Source organism: Caloenas nicobarica, chromosome 1 (genome assembly GCF_036013445.1).
Source record: "Caloenas nicobarica isolate bCalNic1 chromosome 1, bCalNic1.hap1, whole genome shotgun sequence".
NCBI classification, from domain to species: domain Eukaryota; kingdom Metazoa; phylum Chordata; class Aves; order Columbiformes; family Columbidae; genus Caloenas; species Caloenas nicobarica.
In genome coordinates, this window is record NC_088245.1 from 84,949,406 (window position 1) to 84,975,114 (window position 25,709).

General features: G+C 46.5%; 1 protein-coding gene across 1 annotated transcript; it reads right to left on the minus strand.

The window, feature by feature from the left end:
- Positions 1-2,990: 2,990 nt before the first annotated feature.
- Positions 2,991-25,107, minus strand: LOC135984521 (alpha-2-macroglobulin-like protein 1). Its single transcript, XM_065626883.1, has 37 exons — positions 25,049-25,107; positions 24,299-24,482; positions 23,088-23,250; positions 22,687-22,739; positions 21,775-21,792; positions 21,103-21,262; positions 20,410-20,494; positions 19,514-19,628; positions 19,065-19,179; positions 18,554-18,663; positions 17,922-18,089; positions 17,348-17,578; positions 16,880-16,943; positions 15,954-16,099; positions 14,840-14,989; positions 14,317-14,433; positions 13,595-13,742; positions 13,042-13,159; positions 11,514-11,739; positions 11,268-11,394; positions 10,859-10,980; positions 10,358-10,412; positions 9,577-9,660; positions 8,999-9,175; positions 8,735-8,816; positions 8,212-8,368; positions 7,942-8,016; positions 7,426-7,515; positions 7,106-7,268; positions 6,238-6,455; positions 5,841-6,056; positions 5,211-5,335; positions 4,738-4,828; positions 4,233-4,301; positions 3,934-4,036; positions 3,800-3,862; positions 2,991-3,194 (listed from the first exon to the last, which is right to left on the minus strand). Exons 1-36 carry the CDS (start codon positions 25,105-25,107, stop codon positions 3,801-3,803), a joined length of 4,446 nt encoding a protein of 1,481 aa, XP_065482955.1. The 3' UTR covers positions 2,991-3,194; position 3,800.
- Between the last annotated feature and the right edge of the window lie 602 nt (positions 25,108-25,709).

Here is a 25,709-nt window from a genome sequence, read left to right on the forward strand (position 1 = left end):
AAGGAGCTGAGGCTGGATTTCTGTCCCTAGAGGCAGGCAGTCCTCCGTGCTCAAGCAGCAGAACTGATCACAAGGTAGATGGAAGCACGTGCACCACCAAGACTCCAGGCTGAATCACCGTGACCCCTTGATTTTGTGAATGATAAAAAAATTAGTGTGATGTGCAACATCTCCTGCTCTAAGGAGACAAGGAAGTTCAGGTCACAGAGAAATCAATGTGTTTTGTACAAAACCATTTTTTCCCTGTCTTTAAATTCTCCTGGAAGACAGTCACCTCCCTCCAAATGCTTTCTGGTAGCCAGACACCACAAGTACTGCAGTTTAAGTCCAAGAAATAACATTTTGAAGGACCCAGAAGAGAAATTGCAATGGATATTGAGTGAAAAATGCCACTACATGCGATTTTTACACAGTGTGTACACATCTGTACATAAGTAGGATTTTTTTGTGCGTGAACTCCTACTGCAATAATGGGCTTATCCATGAGCTACCCCTCCTGGGGTCAGTAAGGACTAGGTGGAATACACGTGTGTGTATGACCACTACAGCAGTTGCTTTCCCCAAAATACTTCTCTTCCAGGGAATTTTACCAGACCTGTTGCCTGTGCTTTGCTAAGCACTGCAAAAGAGGTGATAAGAACATGGCAGCGTTGGCAGTGATAAGTGGGGTCCCTCCCTTTCTGCAAGAACCCAAGCTGTAGCCAGTGGTGCTAAGTACTGATACCAAGTGCAGGCCTGACTAGCTCCAGTTCTGCTTTTTTATATTAACAAGGACGGACATCACCAGAGATAAAGGCAAGGGAGAGAGGAGACATTTCCAAAGAAGGCTGTAGTATCTACAAAGTTATTTTTTAAAAATTGTAGAGCAAATAGAATTCTGGTAAAAATCCTGCTCTGCAGAGTTGGGCTTTACATTGCTCATGGACTGCTGAGGAAATTAAATAAAGAAAAGGAAAAAACACCTGTTTAAACAAAGGTGCAGAAGAAGGGAGAAAGTGGTGCCTGGAATGAAGCCAGCCTCAGCATAGCCACTTCTGGCACTGCACAGGGCACTGGTAACACCTAACTGCTTGTGCTGGTTTGACTGAAAATGAGTTAATTTTCTTCATGCAGTTAGAAACCTTTCTTTTTCATAGCTAGCACAGTCATTATTTGGGCTTAGTTTGAGAACAAGAGATAACACTCTGGAACAGAGTAAATGTTTTTATTTGCTCTGGTCTGAGAGCCAAGGACGTTCTGAGCGCTCTGCCCACAGGTGTGAGGCAGCTGGGAAGCGGGGCATGGATGGGGCAGAGCTTGATTGACATCCAGACTGATCAATAAGAGTATTCCATCCCATTAGCGTCACGCTCCAGATTTAAGGAGAGTCGGGACCTTTCGGGATCTCTTGCTCACTCTCTCTGGGACATTCTCGCTCTTCCTCTCTGGCACTTTCTCTTGCACACATTTTTCTTCTTTGCTTTTTTTTTTTTCCAGAGTCAGGGGAATTTTGGTGTGGGACATTTTGCAGAGGACTCTGGGCTTTTCTACCTTTTTCCTTTTTTTCTCTGTTTGGGACCAGGGTGCCGCTTCCTGGGACTGGCTGCTTAGCATGGACAGAGTTCGTTTGGAATTGCCTTGATTATCTTTTATTTCTATTTTTTATATATATATTTGCTAGTAGTGTATTAGTATTTTGTTATTTTATTAAACTATGTTTATCTCAATCCAGGTTCCTCCCTTCCCTTTCAATTCTCTCCCCTATTGGGGGAAAGGGGAAGGGGGAGAGGGTGAGTGAGCAGCTATTGTGATTGTATTGCTAACCCAGGTAAAACCACAACACTGCTGTGCTGAATTTATGCATTCATTCTGGTCCTGTTAACCTGCACATGAAGCACAGAGCAGGCTTTCAGCAGCCTGCCTTGCAGGCAGATGTCCTCAGTGCATTATGGAGAATGTTCACACTTAATGAAAAGAACTTGCAATGCTTGTGTCTCTGCCTCACAGAGGAGACTTACTGAGACTTCAGGGTTACTCTGGAATTTCAAAGTTGAAATTTAAACACATTCAAAATCCTTCCCTTTAACCACCACAAATCCCAGCCTTACTACAGGATCTGGTCTGGAGAACTTTCAGCGCTGTAGCTAAATCCAGACTCTCAACCCTCACCCACCTCCCAGACCTTCCACTCCTAAGCCTGACTTTGCACTTAGCCATCACACTTGCACAGCCAGCTCTAGCCAGGTTCTGTGGAAACTTACCTGTCTATACAAGGATGTAGCACTGTCAAGCTTGAAGATCCCAGATCATGCGCTGGATTTCCTTAAATCATGAGATTTTGTTTTAAAAAGTAATGATAGATGTTGGATAAGTTTTGGTTGTTGAATTGCCCTTGCATCTCCTTGTCATGTGACAAAGACCCTGTTCACCCTCCAGTAGCTCATTAAGGGAGGAGTGTTCAACCCTGGGGTACCACCCCTGCCTGACAACTCAGGTTTGAATTGTCCTGTGCAAGACCCAGCTTTACAGATGGTGCAGAAACTAAAATTATTCTCCTCCCTCTTTCTGTGCTAGGAGGACAGCAGCTAATCTGTGAGATACACAGCAAGGTGGATTTACTTTACATCCATATAAAGTGCAGAATCAGCCATGGCCTTATTGCTCAGCTGCATCTTTGTGGAGCAGATGATGCTCAGTGGGATCAGTCTCCATACAGGGCTAGAAGTCCTCACTCCATACTGATGGCTGCATGACGCTGCTGGAGTAGAATCCAGTGTTGGAAGAAATGAATGCAAGGTGCATGGTTCAGCTACACTCTCTCTATGACAGTTTGCTTACCTGCTCTCTTCTCCAAAGTAATCCTCTGTCACAGAGTCAAAACACACACCACAGGACCCAGATTTGTGATTTATATTTTACTTTCATTATTTTTACAATCAAGAAATTCCATGGATTAATACAATCAGAATTAATCAGACACCTCAAAGAATTCACCAGGAAATGGCTGTCAGGATGAACAGGATGGCTTGGGCTGGGTTTGGTCTTCAAATCTAACTTGAGGTTTGTCCCAGCCTCCTGAGATGTGACTTTCCAGGTGATGTACATCCCATCATACCAGAAGCAATAATGCAGCAGCCCTGCTGTCCCAGGGCATCTCGCACTAGTGGGATCCCTGTGGCTTGAAATAGTGGACCAGTAAGGGAGCAGACCAAGTCCTTGGAGAAATTAGAGCAGGATGAAGGAGTAACCCAGAGAGCAAATAATATGACCCGAGTTATTAACTATGGGATGCTAACAGCTAGGGAGCCCAAGCTCTCACTAAGGACATAAAAGGAAAGTGTATCTCTGTTTTGATCTAGTGGCCTTGTTTTATCTCAGCCCCTCCTTGGCAATAGGTGGGACTTTCCATACCCAAACAGTGTAAGATGAAACTAGCACCATGAATTCTGCTTAGAAGTTCTTCTGCAACAGTGCAAACCATCTATGAGCACTGTCAGCTGGCAAGCAGTCCCATGTACTATACCAGCTCAGAAAGCCCTGTAGGAAGTCCCAGAAAACGCACATGACTAGTCCTTCACAGCACGGCCACACATTAAACACTTGATGTCCTGCCTACAGGGCAACCCAGCAAAGACTGCATTACAAAGTCCAGACAACAGAGGGCAGAGGCTAAAGTCCCTGGAGGCCTAGGGAATTCCAGATATAGTCCTAAATGATGGGAATGTGCTGAACCAAAAATACACAGGGCTCCTCTGGGACAGAAGAGAGGTGGCTGGGTTGCTTGCTCTGTACAGGGGCTGAGGAAGGGACTCACACCTACCTCAGATGCAGAAGACATTATAGTCAGCCAGGGCCTGCTCCTCTGCAACAGGACAGGAGAGACCTAAGTTATCCTTGCATAGAGACAAGTGCAAATACCCAGACAGCCCTAACATCCCACGGTTCCAGACTCACCTGGATTGTAGTAGTCATAGACCCTGACATGGCCTGGCTTCAGGTTGGTCACCCCAATCTCCCGTTCTAGATGTAGTACATATGTCTCAGACTTGTGGCTCAACTAGGGAAGAAAAGCAAAAGACAGTTCACTTATGAGCTGTTCTTTTTATTCTTCACCTAAATTTGATTCTACTGATATGCAATAACAACTCTGTGGAGTCAAAGGCAGGACTGCTCTGCTAGCCCAGCCCTGGACTCCCCAGACAACTCTGCCACTGTCCTCCTCTCCTGCAGCTTCTCTAGTAGTACACACATACTTTGTCCAAGTAGATGGCAACACCTCCTTGTGTACTCTCAGTTCTTCTCACAGGGTGCCAATGCTGCAGCTAGGAATAGGAGAGCAGAAGAAGCAATTTAGTTGGGTCTTTTCAAAAGCAAGTGTGAGACATTCCAACAAGGTTTATTTAAGCTTGAGTAGGCAGGTTCTCATTTACTCATTTCCAAACTTATTTTGGGCTCTTAGCCCTTCAGGCTCATCTCCCTGCAGGGCCACTCAGCTCCTGCAAAGCCCAAGGACAGGAACCTAGGCTACTTAGCTGTCAAGAATATGCTGAGTGAATTGGGCCAGAAAGATCACCATCCTCAAGGCACAAAGAGAGAGCCAACAGTATGTGTTCATGTTTGTTGTGTGGCAGAGGGAACAGGATGGTGAGATTGCTCAAGAGAGAGACAGACAACACCTTCTTATGCAACCACCCCCTCTCCTTGGGCATGGATAGTCCCACTGACACCATGTCGCCATCCTGACTCCAGACTTCTTACAGGCATCTGGGATCCTGGAGCCAGCACAAATCCAGACAGCAGGGACACCTCCACGATCACCATGCCAGAAGTGGATCTCTTCCCAGTGTACCTGGAGGAGAAGATCAAAAAGAGAGTCTCTCCCAACTTCCCTTCACCGCCATATGCTGCATGTCGGACCCTGAGCCAGGCAGCCCAGCCAGGACCGGGGCCAAGGCAGGCACCCCTCCCTCTCACAGGGAGCAGATGATGGCTGCACTGCTCTGAGCATCCCCAGTCTGAGATGCCTACTTGCAGTCCTCTCCCTAGCAAGAGCCAAAGCCCTTGGAAACATTTCCCCTTTCCTGCTGACACTCATATCTTTCCTTCTCCATCTTCCACCTGGAACTTCTGCTGAAACTGTCTGGTGCCTGCATTGCAGCCAAGAAGCACCTCTCAGCTCTCCAGCCACGCCTGGCTTTCCTTCCCAAGTGAATCTGTGTCTTTAGAGTCACCTGACATGGACATAGACAGTAACAGAGTGTGTATCATCCTCAGTGCAATTCACAGGCTCGGTTTTCACTTGCAAGGCAAAGGATGTGGAGACCTGTGGGGAAGGCATGTTGTACCTCAGCACCATCTGCAGGGTGATAGGAAAAGGCAGAATAAGACATTGATAATTAGTTCAATATCATCTATCATACCTTTTTTTTTTCATTGACTACTCTAATCCTCAAGATATGGACCCCAGACAGTGACTGGATAAACCATACACAGTGAGCATACTCATCTCGGTACCCAAAATACAGGTCACTCAGATTGGAAACATTCCGTGATCCTTTCAGCTGGGGCTCCTTCTCCTCACCCTTTCCCTTGAGACTGTGCAAGTCAGGCACACAGCAATGGGACCAATATACAACATTTCCATCCTCCAATATCCTGAGAACCACGGAAGCATCACTGTTGTCACATTTGGACATGTTCTGTCTCTGAGTCTTCTACAGCACACAGGTTTATTGCATCGACAACAGGCTGGGATTCCAGCCCACTTAATGCACGTTTCTTTGCATAGAGATACAATGGAGACTAGTTTTCGATAAGATGACGAGCAGAGGGTTGTCACAGCAGGGTCTGTGGGAACCTACCCGGGTAAAGACACAACAGCTGCCATGGGCCTGCACTGAGAACTTTCCCGGGACTTCTGTCAGTGCTGCCTCCTGCACCAATAGCCGGTTCTGGTCGGAGACTTGGAACTTCCTCCCAAATCCTCTCTGGGACCTCACCCTCACTTCTGCAAACCCTTTTGTGTTGTACGTCAGTGCTGCATACTTAGCCAAGGCCTGCAAGGCGACCACTGTGTCCTGAAAAGGAAGAAACAATCACACTTGCAGCTCTGAGACCAGAGACGCTTGAATTCACTGTCCTGAGGACCTCCATATACAAGTGCTCTTCTCCTCAAAGAGTTGTCACTTGCATAAATTGTGCATAGATTGTGCAGAGGTTATTTCTCAAGCAACATCCCTGTCCCTGTCCGCGAGTTACCTGTGTTGAGGCAAACCCTCCATAGGCATTCTGCTGTCTGGTGAGCCAGGACACAACGCCCAAGGCTGTGGTGAGATCAGACCCTGTGATATTTGGCTTGGAGAGCAGGGCCAGGAGGACATAGGCTGTCAACTCCACATCCACAGACAGTGGCTGTGACCAAGTGCTGGTATTGGGTCTGGGCCTGGATGAGGTCTGACTCCAGTGGATCTGCCCACCTGGGAAAGGGAGGGAGTAGATGACTCTGAGAGATGTCAGGTAAGAAATCCTGAGGCCTAGGAGGCCTGTGTACCTCAAGACCATTGAGTAAATTCCTCTTGCCTGGGTCATCATGTCACTGGGTGAACTGCAGTCCTGTGTATTTTGCAATGCTCAGCACTCCATATTACACATTTAAAGACCCATTTACCAAGGTGATAAACTAATATGCCAATAATCTGCATACACAGTACCTTCCAGACATGCAAGTCCAAGTCTGTTGCCCTGTTCGCCGAGTCCACTATACCTGATACTGGCTAGCTACCTACTAGCCATTCCTGGGGGTCAGTGACTAACAAGAAGCGGGGCAGCTTGCCAGCTTATTTCCCTCTCTGGCACTTTGCAGTGCTGCCTAAGAAAGCCCACTTCTCTCAGAGCCCAGCCTCTACTTTGAGTACCAGAAAAGGATGAGAGGTTTGAAGGAGATAAGCACCCACATCACAGTATTGCCAACACATACTTAGAGTTTGTAGACTGGCTGTCTAAAAGCTCTCTTTGGTGAAGGACCTAAAGGGTAAGGCTATGGTCCTTCCAGGTTGCATGTAACCAAGGGCTCAGAAAGCTCACTTGTCTCTTCTCTGATGTTCATCTGGCACCGAAATCTCCATACCTGTTCTGATTGCCTTTCGATCAAGTATATCAAGTAGCTCTTGTGTGCGTTGAGAGTCCTTAGCTAGGGCGAAGGTGTAGGCCAGCAGGGCCTGGGTGTAAGTGCTGACAGCTTTGGGAAGGGAAGAAGCGATGCAGTCCAGAGCCTTGCTCACCACTGTACTCTACAGAGAAGATGCATGGATGTTGGTCACACACAAACACATGTGAGGCAGGCAAACACTAAGGTACACAAGCAGAAGGACGCATTAGCATATGCTGGCCAGAAAGCACCCCACAGTGTCTCAAGCCTGCCCTCTTCTCTTTGTATCAGTGCAGCACCAGTAAGCAGTGTCTCCAGCCTTTGGTGCAGGGTGCTTCACAGACTCCCCCCAAGCTGGGTTTCAGCAGTGCCTTCTCAGTGAAATGAAGCTAAAACACATTAAAAATGTCATTATGGCTATTTACTTGACTGTGGGAACAGCTACACCAATCTGTCCTCCCTAACAAATCACCACTAGCTCTCAGCTATGTATAGTACAAATGGTAGCAAGAGGGTGGCAGGATGGGTTGAAGGAGCAGAAATGAGCAGCCAAAGGCTAGGAAATGGTCAAAGTATCCAGCTATGAACTCCAGTTGCTCCCTGTAGTCTAACCTCACCTTCTCCCCTGCCAGCAATGGCATCCTCAAGGGACAGTTGAGGCTTTTTCCTGGGAAGCAGTAAGTTCTTCCTGCCCCATCCTATTACTTTGTTCACAGCCTCTAGAAGATGCTCTGTTGCCTGCCTCAGTGACACTGCTAAGCTATTCAGGATTCAGATCTTAAGGCAAGAGCATGGCAAAGAATCCCAATATTTACCTCTGGTGACTCTCCTGCCTCCAAGTATGCAGCAGTGATGTAGGCAGCCAAGGGGACTTCCCCATCCACACCTCCCTACAAAAAGCATAAACAACCAAAAAGCTGCGAAAGTTAATATACAAAGACCTGAAGCCTTTCGGTAAAGGTCCCACCTATTCCTGGCCTGCTCGCACACAGGAAAGCAGAACAATACAGGAAAGCAAACTAAACAATTACCAGTACTTGGCAAGAACTGCTTTGAGTTGTCCTTCAAGGTGCTCTGAGTCCTACCTTCATGGCTGTGTGGAAAAGCTGGCCCACATTTCTGAAGCAACCATTGGGCAGCTGGTGGAGCTCCAGCCAGGTGAGAGCCATTTGGATGGTCCTGTTGTCCAGAAAAATGTATGGCTTGGCTTGCACAAAGCATTTAACCACAAATGCAGTTAGCCTGGTTGGGGAGAGAACAGAAAAAAAGGCATGAGAGAGGGAAGAGAGAAGCAGAAAGAAATGGAGTGAATGAGAGAGAGAGAAGAATGAACAGAAAGAAAGAATCTAAGCAGAAGTTGATGAAAAAGAAAAAAAGTGAGAATTTGAAACTGGTGGGTCTCTCCTCACCTTTGTTCTGCTATTTGCTGGTCCAAAACCAGTTCATCCCAGAGACACTTGTATATCCCTGGGATGCCCTAGCCCACAAAACACCTGGAAGACTTTGGGTCCAATAGGACAGAAAGGATCCAATGTTGGAAGCAGAAAGCTGCCCACCTCCAGGCTGTCAGACAGCAAGTAGACAGCAGGGAGAGAGTCCATGTCTTACCAAGTATTACCATACTCATCCTTGGTACCAAATTCACTGTAGGAACCATCAGGGTGTTGATACTGCAGCTGTATCTGGTACCCTGGGAAGCAAGATAGGACAGTAGTGCTCAGAATGGTATTTGCAGTGAGATTGCTGGGCAGGGAATGGGCTGATGTTGACATTATAAGTAGTTGAGTGCCCTGAGGGGAAGGGGACTAGGCAACCCTTGGTAGACTGGACACAGGAGAAGGCAGAAGAGCAAGGTGGGTCTGCTGTACTTGCCATTGCGCAGGAACCCTGTTGCCCTCTCCTTGATCTCAGGGGTCAGCTGCCTCGTCTTCTCCAGGTACTGCAGCAAATAGACAATAGGGGCAAACAGCACCATGTTCTGCTCCCCACAGCCATGGGGCATCTGCACCAGGTGATCCATGTTCTGCAGTACTGTCCCCATGAGGTCACCTGAAACAAAGTGTAGGCAGCCTGACTACCTCTAGGTAGGAGGCTTGGGGATTCACCTCCTCCTGCCTGTGACCCATTCCCAGCAGTGCAACAGGCAAGATAGCCCCAGCACAGCAGTGTGGGGGCACCTCTGTCCAGTCATCTTATAAGTTCCACTGTGCCCTCCATATGGGCTCTACACATTCCCATCCTGGCAGGGAAAGCCCATAAACAGAACACCCTCTTCCTTGATGAGTGTTTGAGGCTATCTAGAACCAGGAAACACAGCAACACGCATGGGAAGAACAAAGCAATGGAGCCTTGGAAACCTCAGAAAGGGTGTGGGGGGTTCTGGATTTGGGCTTTCCTAGGGCTGAACTTAGAGATACGGGATTTGGTATTAGCATAGCTGAATTCCTTACCTGTGACCGAGACTGTGGCTCTGACTGAACCTTCAACCACATTTAGAGGCAACTTCAGGGACACAGACTCCTGTGCTGGATTCCCTGACATCAGTGGGGAAAGGTGTGTGGGGAGGACAAAAAGAAAGAAATAATGATGAAAACAGCCTTCAAAATCCCCAGAGATCATTAGAAACTGTTCTATGCTAACAGCCCATTTTCCTGTCACAGAGGTTGCAGATCACCTCAAAAACCCTGTCCCATTCCACCTTCAACTCCCCCCATCAACCTCACTGCAACTTCGTTATCCTAACAGCCTTCCTTCTGAAAAGGTTGAGAGGATCTTCTCTTCTAAACCATCTGCGGTCAAAGCCACCTTCCTGCTTTCTTTTACATAAGTTACTCCATCTTATTTCAGATTTCAGTTGCAGGTATGTCTTCTCAATGTACCTCATGCTCTCAAAATCTGCTAATGGCCCCATCATACACAATAAAATTCAAGACAGGAGCAGCAATCCTAAGTCATGTCCTTCAGCCCCACCGTGTTTGGTAGTCTGGTTTTATTACCACACGTGAAAAAGGCCTCAAGCTGTCACATTAGTATCAGGGACGCTGATGCTAAAAGACTGGACCTCCCCACATCCTTACACAGGGGAAGTTCTAGCTGGCACCACGATTAGAGTTTGCTTCTGCAGGTTGGTCATGTTGACAGAAAAATATTTAAACAAGTGGAAAGACCCAAGAGGTGGTTAGGCAGGAAGTGGGGGATGTGCAGGGTAAAATAAGAAAACAATCTCTCTACCTTTTTTGGGACACAGGATGGAGCTGTGAGCCCTTTCTACCAAGACTCCCTCTGGCTGTTGGAACACAGAAAAGTAGCATTATAATGAGCACACAGGAGAGAGACAGGACTACAAGTGGATTAGAATTAGACATGGACAAAATCCTGGTTCAGGCAGGAATGACATCATTACCACATAATAATGTAAATTATTGTCAATTATTTTCATTTCAGATAAGAAAACAGCACACATTTTCAGAATATCATAACTTCTGAATGTCTGTGAGAGCTCAAGAGCAAGGACATAAAAGAGTGTAATATTTAAAGTTTCCTATAGTATGAAGTGGAGGATACCCCTCTCCCTCCCACATCCATCAGCCCTCTTGGCTAGGCCCAGCTCAGACCCTGAGATTCTTAGACATCTTTAAGAGCAAGGAGTAACTCCCAAAATTAACCTGCACAAAATCTGGGAATTTCACAAACCCCACTTTCAGGTCTAGGTAACAGAAGAGCTTGTCTGACCCGGACTAGAAGGAGTTTGGTCATCATGTCTTTCTGTCCTTGATTTGGGACATATGGTATCTCTTCACCACAGAGCTCTTCAGTGGCCACAGCCTCTGTGCTGAGGGTGATGTTCATGTGCCCTGAAAATAACACACATTTAGGTGCAAAAAACCCCTTCTGAGGAAGCACTTCCCTTTAACATGATTGAAGTCACCTGTGACAACAAAAAATCAGATCAGAGCCCTATATGATTCTGTACCTCCCAGCACAGACTTGTGAGTAATCATGACCTCAGGATGAATGCAAACACATACTCTCTGGTTAACAGGGCAAACAACTCCTTGCTCCATGTCAACTCGTACAAAACATCCCCACCTTGGTCCTATTCCTTCCCAATTCCACCACCCCACCTCCCTGTTCTTCTCACCCAGTTGCTCAGCTGTGATGCTCCACTGAAAGGTCTTAGCTTCCTTGGCACATAAGCAGCTGCTGTAGACACAGCCTTTGCATGGCTTCAGCTGGAAGTGAGCAAACTCTTCCAGGGTCACTTGGATCTGAAGGTGCAGCAGAGATAGCAGGTGGTAACAAGATAAACATCACAGGCCATAGATTTCAGCCATCTCGTACCCACCCATACCATCCTTTTCTTGCAGAGCCTACAGGGCTCACCTACCTTCATGCATCGCTGCAGGTAGTTGAAGACTGTGGCCTTCAAGAGGAAGGTCTCACCCTTGATCACAGAAGACGGCAAGCTGAGCTCCACAAGAAAGGGCTTGAACACAAGCAGACTGGAGGTTGGAGCAAGTCCAAAGCCGTTACGTCCTGTGCAGAACATCCCCACTTTCCATTCTGTGATGGCATTAGGCACAGTGACAGTGACATTCTTGTTTCCACTGGGACTGAGAAGTAGACAGTAACAGAAGCATTTAACTGATTCCTGCTGCACACAGCACCAGGTGACCTGGTCTGCACCATTCTGTCCAGTGTACTCTACCCCCTAAGCTCAGTCTAACCCCTAACCTCTGCTGAACTTGTAGCCCTTGTAGGTCCTTGTAGAAGTAGGAATCCTTGCCTCAGATGCTTATATGAACAGAACATTTTTGACAAGAGGTTACATGGCTGCAAGATGCTATCAATCACACTCAAGGCTTTTCTCAGACAGTGCTTGCCATTTGCACATTTGAAAATGCTTTATAGGTGTCAGCAGTTTTATCCTTCTTGGCCTAGGGATGGAGAACCAGACACACCAGAAGAGCAACAAGAGTGGCTCAACATCTGTAGAACTTAGCAGAAGAGACAGATCCAGCCACTCACCTTCCTGTGAGACACTGACATCTTAAAGTCCAACATGAAAACAGGGCAGAGACTTGGCTTGTGCCCACATCACAGCTTCTGAGAGCAGCAGACTGTTCTGTGGCTGCTGCCACGACAGACATAAAAACAGCCCTAGATAAAGCTGATGATACTACTTGACTCAAATAACTGGAGACATTCACTTTTGCCAGGCACATACAGGAAGGCAACACATACAACATAGAGACGTTTGGTTGCTCAGGCTAGTGGTGGATAAATCACATAGGAGATAAATCTCCATAAATCGTCATCACATAAATCTCACATAGGAGATATCTGCTGCTAGGGAGTGAAGAGATGGAAGTAGCTGAAAGCAGTGGACGTGGGAGAAGGCAGATAGGGGGGCATCTGGCCCGAGCAGACTCCAGTCTCCAGACAAGAAATTCCTAAAGTCAGAAATGAAAAAATCTCCAAATGCTCCCTCAGCACACCATGTGTACTCACTGAGCCCTTCACACAAGACACAGCTCCCAGTACTATAAAGGACTTCTGTGGAGAACAGCTTCACCCGCATCCCAAGGATACACCCTGTGAGCACAGTTTACCCACAGGGCTACCACAAGCAGAATGCAGGCAGTAAACCAAGCTGGTTTGCTACACTGCATATGCTTTCCTGTCTTCCCATGCCAGCTGTCTCCCACAGCTGGACAATACTTCTATATGATCATCTAGTACTGGAAAGTGCATTCAATGCACACGATGAGAAACAGCCTGACAAGTATGAGCTCCATGACATATATCCTTAGACACCTTCCTCAGCAGCTTATAATCTAAACCCAGTGTATCTGCTGCCATTCCCCATTACACTAAGCCACCCAGACTAGACCCCTACTGCTCAGTTTACTCACCCCACAGAATACAAATCCCATATCCAGGTTTTGGGGAAATGCTTGTGTACTCTCTCTTCAGCTGAAGAAACAGGTGAAAACATAGTGGGCTGATAGGTAGATGTTGTCAGATGCTCTGCTGGAAATAACAAAGCCCAGTCACCACAAGGTCCTCAGGCCCTAGTTTAGAGCAGAGGAGCTCCAGCCCAGCAGGTCATCCAGTCAGCACTTGGGAAGCACAGCACTGGAACAGAAGGTGCTATCCCAGTTTTAAAATCTCTTGCCTCATTTCAAACAACAGAGGTGCTGTGGACCTTACTTGCATTTGTAGGCATCAAGTGAAGGGCAACCATTCCCTCACCTCAGAGATAAGACTTCAGATCCAGACAGCTCACTAATGTTTCAGAGCCAGAAGCCGTGAGCCCCAGGCAGCCTCACACTAGCACAACAGGGAACACTCTCCCTCTTCCATTTGCCATTACAGCAAGTACTGCCTCTTAGCTCAAACCCAGGATTGCTGTCACCTGAAAGAGTGAGTACTCCATGTAAGAGGAAACAGTTGGTAAATGCTCACTGTTATATGCTTTATGGGGCTGGGCAAACATCAATATGGGCCTGGAAGTAAACATTGCTGTTTCTTGCAGCATGGTTGTCGAGGAAGTGGTTGGACACACTCTGGGCTTCCTGATGTTGGTGTTGGACATAATTTTCAACCCCATTTCCTGTAGGGGAAAAAAAAAAGAAACACACAAACCTCGATGCACCAGAAGCTTATCCTCTCCTCTCTGCTCTCTATCCTCTGCCTTTTTGTCCCTCACCCAGTGGGGACTTGCCTGTCCTCTGGCTTGGCAAAGTATTTTCTTGCTTCATTTTGAGATGGAATTATTCAGATCCTCAGCAATGGGTAAACAAGGTCTTCTGAGCTAAGTCATCTGGCCTGAGTTAACCAAATTTATTCTTTTTCAAACACATGGTCATTTAGGCACTATGCCTTCTCAGCCTGCAGAGTGCAATTGCTCGTGCTATGGAGATTAAACATGCTATGTGAAATCCAATTAAAGTAACTAATCATCCTTGGCATCCTGAATCACACAACTAAGGTGCAGAACCACACAACAATTTCTTCTTGGTCAACAATTTCAAGTCTTTTATTCAAACAAGTGAGTTACAAGGGCTTAAACTGGACCTGTTCCCTGTACTGTCTGCAACAGCATTCCTAGGATATTGGTGAAGCCAGGGGGCCACATTTCCCTCAATTAATTAATTATCCCAACCCACCAAAACAATCATTTTTACCCTGAATGCTGTAAACACATCAGGTTCATCAGAATTTGGGAACCCGCATGAATGATCATCTTCAGACACCTGCCGAGGATACCTGGGGTTATAAACAGTTGGGAACAGCTCATAGATCTGAGAAAGCAAGAAAAAGTAAAAAAAAAAAATCAACACAAATAAAACCTGGCATTCACTTCCTGTCATTCATCCAAGGCCTGTTTGAATTGTTCCTGGCTACTGTTCATGACTGTATGCCAGAATGCCCAGGCTCACTGTCACTTGTTTGATAGCACCAGCACAACCTGCTGAACTGAACATGAGACATAATAATAGAAGCTCATTTACCACTGGTGCACTGAGTGATGTTCAACCTCTTTCTTAACCCTAATCATTACCCATGCCACACTGAGAGCACTGCTGATCCTTCTGGGCAGTGCTTTGAGTTACTTGGGAGATAAGCTCTGCACAGATGCAATGATCTGTCTCCCTGCCTCTTCATGTCAGACAAGAGAAAGGAAGAAGTTGAAGCAGGCTCACTCACCAAGGAGCTGCTGAACTCTTTTCCTGGCTTCAGCAAAAGGACGCTCTGATCCACAGCCCAGACAGCACATGTGGACCCAGGAGCTGCCAGGATGTTGAGATCAACCTCTGAATCAGGAAGGGTCTCGGGTGTTGAGAAGCCCAGCTCTACCTGGATGGGAAGAATACACGCAATAGGTGAGTGACATTTCTGCTGCTGGCCACCCTACAACTTCCTGAGCAGGGAAGGGACCTACATGAAGAGAGCTTCCAAGGACTTGCCTTGCATGGAAAGATGGGGAATTTCCCAAGAACCCCAGAGGTATTTAAAAAAACATCACTTTGAGGTTCTAACAGGAAAGATGACAGAGGGGGAACCATCAGTGTACACAGCCCACAGTACTGGAGACATTCCTGTATCAGAATTTAGTGGTCTCTTTAGCCAGCGAACCAGCCAGCCATGATCACACACACCTCACACAGCTGTCTTTCTGCTCCTTTTGGAGCCCCAGATTAATATAAGCCTAGACCTTATCTCCAGGCTCCTTATGGGGTAGATCTGTTTCCTGAAGCATTTGCTTGAATCTGACTGTCCATGACAGATAGACAGCTGTGGAGCAGGAGTAATTCCAGTCCTCAGAAGTTCATCTTTGGAGCACAAGACACAGCCAAGAAAGCAGATTCCTATGGGTGTCACAATGACCACATCACTCAGCCCTTTCTGGACAGCCAGTAAAATCTACTCCTTTCATCAGCCACTCTCAGCAGTCTGACACCACATACTAACAAGTTTAGGTGTCTGCAGCAGCAGCAAAGCAGCCTCGAACTCTCCTGGGAATCACACTAATAACCTGTGCTAGGCTGTGATCCTATCAGGTTGCAGTTGTTATACAAGCCTATGGAGATAGACACAGCAATTCTCTTTCTTTCCCAAACATTGCAGCAGCCCCCACAATGCTCCACATGTACTTGCTCCATACATCACAGCACACTTCACCATTCACATGTTCATGCGTCAGCATCCCATATATTATCAGCCACACACAGCTATGCATATTACATATTCCTCGGTCTCTTAATTGCAGCAGACACATACACTCTCACACATTTAGTCAGGCCTCAGACACAAATCCTACCTTATTTCTGAAACACATGGAAACACTGAGGATGGCAGAATCAGCGATGATTTTTCCATTAGGGAAGATAACGTAAATAACAAGTCTTGGAGCTGGTGCAGAGATCAAGCTGAAGGTAAGAGGGATGGAAAATAAGCCTTTCAGCACTAGATGGAGGAGAGAGGGAAGAAGAGAAAGTAGATTTGTAGTGAAAATGGACTCTGATCAGCTTTCGCCATCCTGCATGTGCCTGTTTAATTCCTTTCCTCAAGTCTTTCAGGACCAAGGAGATTTCTGGTGACCACTGAAACAATCAGCACACCTCTGGATCTGATATTCAAGACCAGCAAAAGACTCTTCCTGCTTCTGTTGATTGCCTCAAGGAGATGAAACAGGTATTTGGAGTTCAAGCTTAGTGCCACAAAGAGTAACAGTCTCAGATATCTTTCAAAGCCTCCAAACATCTCCCATCTCATCACCAACAAAGAGATGACCTTTGTCCCAAAGCACCTATAATTTAGGCTTTAAAAAAAAGAGCTGGAGAAGTAGACAACAGTGAGTAAACACCCATCAAAATGACAAGCTATGGCATCCTAACTACTTAAAGATTAATTTTAGACACAATTGCAAATTAAAGCAGGAGAGTTTTGATAGAGGGTAAGGCTATAGTTTCATGCCATTTGCAGAGGCAGCAAAAGGAGACTGCTTTGAAAACAAAGAAAACAGAGGATGAGCCTATGGGCTGGGAAATGCTGAGTATTATTCTCTCAGTACCAAGCAGGAGGATAAAGGAAACATGAAAGCTGGAAAGGCACATTGCTCTGATGCAACAGAAATTGGTGAGCCAGCTTTAAATTGAAAAGAGGCTTATGCTACGTATCCAAATAAGACAGGATGCCACAAACCACTGAATGCTTTCTAGACATGAAACAGGGGAGTGCACTTACTTCTTGGCAGCCCAACCCAAACAGTCTTCTGACCTGCATGGACTATCCCTCTTTTCCCTGTGACCTAGTGAAGAATACAGAAAGGGAAAAGAATGCTAGTTGCAGTCTTTGAGACCACTGTGCAGATCAAAGTAATCCTGAAATTGGAGATTAAATGAGGGAAAGGGGAGGGATATGAGCTTTACTCATTCTCAGGTAGCAGAGAGAGCTCAAGGGATCAAAAGACTTGGGGGAGGACAGGTAAGGCCAATACCTGCCCTGCACCCATGCAGAGCCCGAAAGAAAGGTGCAGCCTTTGTTGCTATCACTGCAGCCCCCGGATCAAAACCAGGATCCAGCCTCATGATGGCTGGACAAACTACCCGTCCTGGGCTGAGCCAAAGCTATCATATAACAGGCTTGAATCTGTAGGAGATGCTGATCTTGTGCCCTAAGCCATTACCTACTAGCACTTCTTCAGAAACTCACAAAGTAGGAGAAAATGACACGCTTGGGTCCATGTTCCAGGTCCTCCTGGTAAATTCTGAAGTTCACCTGGACAGCCTGCTTTTTACCACAAGGCATCGTTTCTGGCACACGGACAATAGAGACAAAACTCCTGCTGGTGCTGTAGAAAGGACGTATGAAATGAGAGGCTCGCTGGTAACTCAAATCAGCTGTCCCAGGCTCTATATCCAAATCTTGATGCAGGACACTTGCCTGGTGAGATAAAAAAATAAAAAATATTTAAAAAAAAAAAAAAGGTTACTTTCTCTAGTTAAGCAAGTCAGCTGCAAATCACCCTAGCTTCAGCTTGGTAAGAAGCTCAAATCAGGTCTGAGCAACACCATAGCAGAGGTCTCTGTGTGAAGAGCTTGTGAGAAAAACAATTTGGATCTGGAAAATAAGCTCTCAGAGGGAGCCAAGATCCAGAACATGCTGAGGTGTTTCAGGTTTGAGTTACTGTTCTTCAAGAAGGAGCGGGGGAGATGTCTGTGGGGCAATAAATAGCCCTGAGATGCGCGTGTACCCCTGCCAACAAGACAGACACTTCCTCACTTACCTCCAGGGAGGCCAAGGTGCTGTTCCAAGCAGTTGTGTTCAGGCTAAATGAAGCTGTCCCAGAGTCCCCGGTGATGTACTTCTGCTTAAATTGCTGCTCACCGCAGCTTACTAGAAGAAGGACTTTTTTGTGCTTCAATGCCTTGCCTTGGTAGTCAATGACTTTAATCTGAGAACACAGTGGTGAGCAAGAGAAGTGCAGAAGAGTCTAATCAGTGGACAGAATCTCTTGCTTCTCTGAGTCAGGTGCAGAATTTCCAAAGACAGCAAGGTCACCCTTCTTGTCACTAACTATATGATCAACACTGCTACTGGTCACCTCCTATTATCACTTGCACTACCATGTTCATTCATGCCCATGCTCTCTATCCCTTCACAGCAGAAGGCCTCTCAGCTGCTGAAATTCCAAGTATTTGGGTTTGCACCCCACATATGGATCCCCATAGCTGTTACTACTCAAGGCTTATTTGGTAAGTGGCAGCCTTAGGTATTTTTCTCACATTCAAGAGTTCTGTCTCTGGGAGTCATTCAATGCCCTCCCAAGCCCCTGGCTGGACAAGATGCTAGGTAATGGTCGCTGTGAAGGCATTGCTCATGCTCCCCCCTCCAAAGGGCTGTGTAACTGGGAATTACCTTCCCCCTGTACATCTCTCCAGTGTGGTAGTAAGACTTCACATCATCAAACAAGGCCATGCCGCCAATCTTGGAGATGAGTAATTTGTGGGAAGCATTGACATGTATGTCTGAATGAAAGCAATGAGACAGAAACATAAAGGAGGGAGCAAGGTAGCCAAGCACAAATCAGCAATTTCCCGCAGAGTGACTCACTGGTAATATTGATGCACATGTTCAGCTGCACACACATTTCATACCAGGGAGATGATCTGCCCAGGACTCTGGGTATCTAGTCTTTCTTCCACTTTTTGCCCTTAGAGAGGTCCCTAAGCTTCGCCACCTGAGATCACAGGCACTCAGAGTGAGTGTGACATGCCATCAGGAACCAGTGGCTCTGTCTGTATCTGTGAGCTTTCTGGGCTCAGAAAGCTCAGAGCCCTTGCTAGCCTGAAAGTCTCCAGTGTTCTTGGTAAGATTAGTGCATCTTCACACGCCTTTTACCAGCCACCAGAGATGTTTCCAGAGTTACCTGTGCCATACTCCACCAGTGAGGCCTCTGCAACTATGCTGTCCTCATAGTACCGAGAGTCTCGAGTGAAGGAAGACAGAGTCACATTTGTGAAGAAGCAACCCATCTCATCTGTCTGATAGTACAAAGAGAGGAAACAAGGTCTGAGCAAGGCACTTACATTAGAAGTTACCCAAACAATGCAGAAACAGCAGCACAAAATCCCTGCTCTCAGGGAGCTTGCCTTTTGACACAGCAGTCCAGGATGTGGAGCTTGCACATGATGCACACGCAGTCATAGTCATCAGGCACAGTTACTAACAGGCAGCACCAGTAGACCACTGGCTAAACAGCCAAAACCACGGGGTAACACCTAAACACTTCAGCTGAAGTCTCCAGCAGCCTTGCCTTACCCTGGGGCTAAGCACAAATGTCTCTGAATACAGCTCAGCTCCTGCAAAGTACCTCACCTGATTGCTGAATTCCTGACAGAGATCAGGTTTGGAAGCACTGGGCAGAAACGGGGCTATCTTCTGACAAAGGGTCACATGAACTGTCCCCTGGATGCCTTTCCCATAGGTGTATCTGTTTGAGGGAGCAGGGAAAGGAAGAGATAGTCACACACACCAAGAGAACACAGCACTTTCTTTGCATAGCCCTGGAGACCATGGATTTTCACAATATAGCACAAGAGTGACTGCAATACAGCAGGCGCAGGAGCTCTGACCCAATAAGCAAGGTCAAGTTGGGGCACCACAGTGATGGGAGATCGAGGGCTCTGTGATATAATCTGTTCTGGGAAACCAGAGTGTTGTAGATGTTGACTCAGCACAGAGCTCTGCACTTTATATCAGCATCACCTGCTATAACCCCAGAATATGCTGAAGGCATGCATCATCTTAGGAACAGAAGCATGGGTGATTAAGAAAGTGCCTTTCATTTAGAAAGCACCTTTACATGTGGCTGTTAAACCTAGCATTGTCCTTGGACAATTCCTTTTTGCCTCTCTCATTTCTGCCAGAGCATAATCTGGAAAAGCTTCCCTTCATTTCCCATGAGTTTGTTCTGCAGGAAGATGAATACCAAACATCTGCCATGTTCTGCCCCACAAATGGCTGCTTGTCAAAGGGTAGGTTTTTCCCCCAGGTTTTGTGTGTAGAGACTTGCAGAGTGTTTTTCGAAAAGGGGCATTAGGGTACCAGGATAGTTACAGGAATGTTTTGTGTTGTATCAGGGTGCAGCTGTGGAAGATTCTGGCCTCCTGTAACTGAAGTGTAAGTAAATTCCCCCTCATGGCTACCTAGCCATCTTGTACTCATCAGGCCAGAAATTAACACAGAGCCATCCCTCCAAGCAGAATCCTCACCTGCCACATACCCGGAGCGGGAAGGTTTTATCTAGTGCATAAATCTGATTTGGCGCTTCAAAGGTCACTTCAAATTTTGGCAGCACTGGAAGGGAAGCAACAGGGAATGTAGGAAACACTGGCCAGGGACAGCCTTTCCAGAGAATCAACGTGAAGATAGACTATGGTGAAGTAAGAGCCAGGAAATGGAGAAAGAAGATAGTGAGAAGGGGAAAGGGAAGATTTCCATTGTTTCTTTAACAGATTTGTGTGTAGTCCTTGGTTGATTCCTCTTTCCCATACTACAACCCAAACATACCCATGTCCCAGCACTTCTGACAGCCATTTGCACTGAGAGAAGACTAGCCTTCCAACACAATTAATTAGGGGACGAACGGGAAGTGGGATGGCACTGGACTTCATATTCTCTGGAAAAGCCAATCCTAAATGACCTTGTTTTGTCTAATGCAGAGGTCTGCAGGAATCAGCTGAGTCAAAGGTCTGGATCCATGCTCAACACTCCTCCCACACACAGACCCATGGTCCCAAAGTTGTCTCTCTCCTGAGCCTCAGCTCAGACTCTTTTCTGTGACAGGCGCTATTGCTTTTCCCATTTGCTCCCGGGATGGTTATAATGGAATAAACACCCAGCTTCCTCGATCAAGAGTACAAGGTCCTCTCTGCAGCTCAGACTTATCCTCCACATGCTCATACCATAGTCCTCAACGGAGAAGCTGCCATACGCTTTTGCACTGGTTACATTGATGACGTATTTCCCTAGCAGAGGCTCATCACTTAGCTGGAAAGACAGATCTGCAATGCCGTCTTGGGGGAGCACATTCAGCCATTGCTCTATCTGGTTGTTCTTAGGGTCCTACATCCACAAGAAAGAAAGAAAGAAAGAAACAGTTGTTCCAGCATCTCACTGATCCACACCCTATAGAAATTGAGCTTCAGAATTTCAACACTGCAGATTACCAGGTTCTTTAGCTACGCAATGAGGTTTGGTATAGTCTAGTCAAGAAATTTTGAAGGCAATATATTCATAACTCTCAGACTCAGCTCCCAGCATCTGAGTCTCCTTCTACATTTATCTAAATTCTGATCTCAAGGAAACACCCTTCACAGTTCCAACTTATTTCATAAAGGTCTAAGTTTATCTATGTTAGAACAAGTCTAGAACAACTCAGATTTCTACTAAAGTAACTGAGAGCATAACCTCAAGTAAACGCATAAAAAAGAAGCTGAAGGATTATGTTCTAGAAATCTGGAAGTTCTACTATTCCGCTCAGAGATCTGTAAAATCTACCAGGAACTGCATATGAATAGCCCAGTGAAATGGCTGCCATCAGTATTACTGTAACACCAGATTTAAGCATAACTCACCTGGAGAAACAGGGAAATCTGTGGGGAGGGAAAGACAAAAGCATTAGAAGATAGAAACACATGCCAGCAACACACACAAGACACTTCAGATGCAGAGCCCTCTCTGAAGGACGTGCAACTAGTGATTTGGAAATTTACAGCACTGACAACAATATAAAGTGAAACAAACGTCACCAAAACTGAGAAGTGCCAGGTAGGTCCATTACAGTAAGGTCTAGAGAAAGACAAAGGAAAAAACAATTTGGAGATCACCCAGCACTTCCTGACAGAGTCCTCCATCAGGAAAACTTGTTACCCAAACAGACCTAGCTCTGGCTCACCTGCAGTCTTAACAGGGTTACAGAGGTATAGGCTCACATAGTTTGGAAGGAACCTCTGGAGGTCATCTAGTTCAACAGCCTGCTGAAGCATCTCAGAGCAGATTGCTCGTAGCCTTCTCCAGCTGAGTTTTGAACATCTCCAAGGATGAAAATGCCTTCTCTGGGCATCTGTTTCAATATCTGATCATCAACGCAGTGAAAAAGTTTGTCCTAATGTCTAATCAGGATTTCCCATGTTACAACTTGTAGAGGCCAGATTAAGAGCACCCCTCCCCACTACATGTCCAGGAAATCCTGACTTGCAAACTATCCATTCCCCACATGACACCATCACATCAGGAATCAATATGTCCTATGCTTGTGCTCGCATGACCATTTAACCAGGACAAGCAAGAGCCATGTACACCTACGCCATCTTCCTGAGTTACCAGCTTTTACTTGAGTCACTATTCTCCTCTGGACACCCATCAAACCTGGCCCAGGGATGAATGTGGGAAAGTTGGAGCTTTGGCAGATGAGCAGGGTAGAAAGGAAGTAGGATCCATCCATGGAACACGGCAGCCTTTTCTGCAGCCCCCCAGGGCTGGCTTACCGAATCATTGAGTGCCATGAATTCCTCATCCAGAGTCACGATGCGAAATTTCACTGAAGGCAAGGAAATCGGGGAGTATATTTATCAGATCTCAGTCTTTCCTACAGATTCCTGTTCTGTTTCCCCAGTGCCTGTCTCCATTCTATACACATTTGCGATAACATCTGACACGGACATTCCCACATGTAAGATAATATGGACAATGACCTACTGCCTCCCGCAACTTCACAGTCACAACCGGGTGGACATTACAGCCACTGAAAACATTACATGAACAAGAGGCATTTTCTAAAAGCCTTCTGCTAGGACTGTCCACGAATATCAGGCAATGGAAGGCTTTCCTTTTGGTGTTTCCAGCAGAGAGCCTAGGGCCCATGGTTGCTCCCTTTTGCAGCTCTCACCTGTCTGCCCTGGTTGATAGATGGGCTTGTCTGTTTGGATGAAGGTGCCACTGCTGGCCTTGCGGATCAGGACCTTTTTCTTCTCCTCAATACTGACCCCTTCACCTGTTATGATCAGTTTGACAGTGGCAATCTCTTCTGTGCCATCAGCTGGAGGTGCAACCTGTACAGAGAGAGGAGAGCATGCAGCCCCCAGGTAATCTTCTGGAGACTCTGAGCTGGAACTGATAGTAAAGTGGAAGAACTAACTAGTTCCCCTCCGTCTGTCTCAGGACATGCATTCCCTCCAATACGTGATCTAGATCACATCCAGATCTCACTCAGCCCTACATGACAGCAGGAAGCCCTGCATATCATGGAATCTGTCCTTTTTCCCAGTGGTTAAGGAATTTTGTCTCTGGTGACACCTTTGAGTCTTCAGACTTGGTCAGGAAGACGGGCAGATGCCAGAAAGGTGGGAGATGGTAGCAGAGAATCAAAGGAGAAAGATCAAGCTGTAGCACAGCCTCAAATGCTAGGCCTTCAAGACTACCCAGCATGTACAAGCAAGAAAGTCAGATTAGAAAAGACAAACAGAGGGTCTTCCTGGCACCAGCAGCCAAAGACCCCCAGCAGTCTCAGGACAGAATAGTCTGTATAACAGAAGGGATACTGTTTAGGCATGTCTGCCTTATGCTAAGTCTTTGCTAAATTCCCACCAACAATGAATCAGCTCTAGGATGCTATTTGAAAATAACAAGCACATCCATTTACATCCAGCTGCTCTTCAGTAGCTCCTAAGAGCTGAGTTGCTGCCTGACTTCAGGTCCTACAGAAACTGCAGTATGTCATGCAAACCACTGTTTCCCCAAGATATAACTGTGGAGCTGCATAAGTCCTTCAGAGAAGAGCTAAAGAGCTAAAGCTGCTTCATCTGGTCTGTGATGGAAGAGAAGGAAACAGCTGAGTTCTTTTTATGTATACAGAAGTGTGGTAGATTTTAACAAATTTAACTTCAATTTAAAAATTACGTTCAGAATGGGAATTCAGTGCTGACCAACAGATACTATGCTGGGATAGATGTTCCTAGGCACCATCCACCCCTCTTTCTAGCAGGCTCTCTCCAAGGCATAGTAGACCCTGTCCATGTTATCCCTTTTTAGGGAGTAACACAAGGGCTTTACAGTTCCTGAAGGGAAAATCAGTGATGGCATTTGTCTAGGGTGGCTCACCCAGAACTTAGTGCACATGAAAGTCTTCTCCTTCTGGATGGTTTCTTGCGCTAAGAGCTTATGTCCTGCAGAGCGCTCCAGGACCAGATTCACTTGAAGCTTTGCTTCATAACAGGTGATATGGAGGCAGGTAACTTGGGTGGATGGGTAGCGGAGATCTGCAGGGATCACCACCAGGTAATGTCTGGGGCAGAAGAAAGAAAACATCAGAGGTGGCATCAGGTCAGGGGCTTAGAAATGCAAAAGAGCTTCCATGCAGAAATCCTCAGCAATGTGCCATGGCTGCAGTCAATATTCAAAAGCAACAGTGAACCCAGAAAAGTGATTGCTTCACTGATACCTTGAGAAAGAGTTTCTGCTTGATTAGCTTAAATACAGCCCTACAATATTTTTCAAACCTCTTACTTCAGCTGTCTCCTGAACTCCCCAAAACAATCACTTGCAGTCTTCAGAAGAAGTGGCCTCATAACCTTGCAGTCTAGACACCAGTGGTTTGATCTGGCATGGCAACTGGAGAAGCAAACACCCCTAGGCCTAAGGTCTGACTTGGAAGCTCCCCAAAAAGGTGGCTTGCATTTTAACTCACAGGAGTCAATCAAATGCATGGGAGGCAAGGTAAATGTCTCAGCCACCTTTTAGGGTGATCTGATAGAGCAGGAAGCATGAGAGCTGATGGCATGGAATGTGGTCCATCTACCTAGACTGATGCCTTCATAAAAGAGACCAAAACAGAAGTTCAGTGCCACTCACAGTTGGTGAAAAGCAGCTGCCACGTGGAACAGAAGGCTCAGGAGGATGGCTATCCTCATCTTGGGGGCTCTTGCTGCCCAGTCTCCAATGGCCTTCTTTCTCTGAAATCACCGAGGCTGTCTTTAGAAGGGGTAATTTCTTTCAAGCACAGCCTAAATGAAGAGGTGGGATGGGGGAGGAGCCAGCCTCTCCCCACCTCTTCCTCTCTCCTGAGATTATACCCAGGCCGCAGTAGGGATGGGTGTACTGTGCCAAGTGCCCCTTAGCCAACAGCAGCCACTTTGGCTGCCATCCACTAGTTCAGAACACCCCTTCCTGCAAGGCTGCCATGGAGACATCTGATCAAACGGACTTTCTATGAGGGGAAAAAAAAAAAAAAGTGAGAACTTTGCTGGTCAGTGACCCAGGCCAGGTCCTGATCACTTGTCACTTGCGTCCCTTTGTTGCAGCTAGAGATGGATTGCTGCTGTGCAGCAAGAGCACACAGCAGGCGGTGGTGTCATTTGGGACAGAGTCCCAGTAGCTCTGGATCAGACTATGGCGATGTGGATCTCCTGTTTGGCTTCAGAATAAGAGCAAAGCCCTGCTGCACACAAGGAAGCACTGCAGCAACTCTACCACCAGCCAGCAACCACTAATGAGCTAATGACTTTGCATTTTC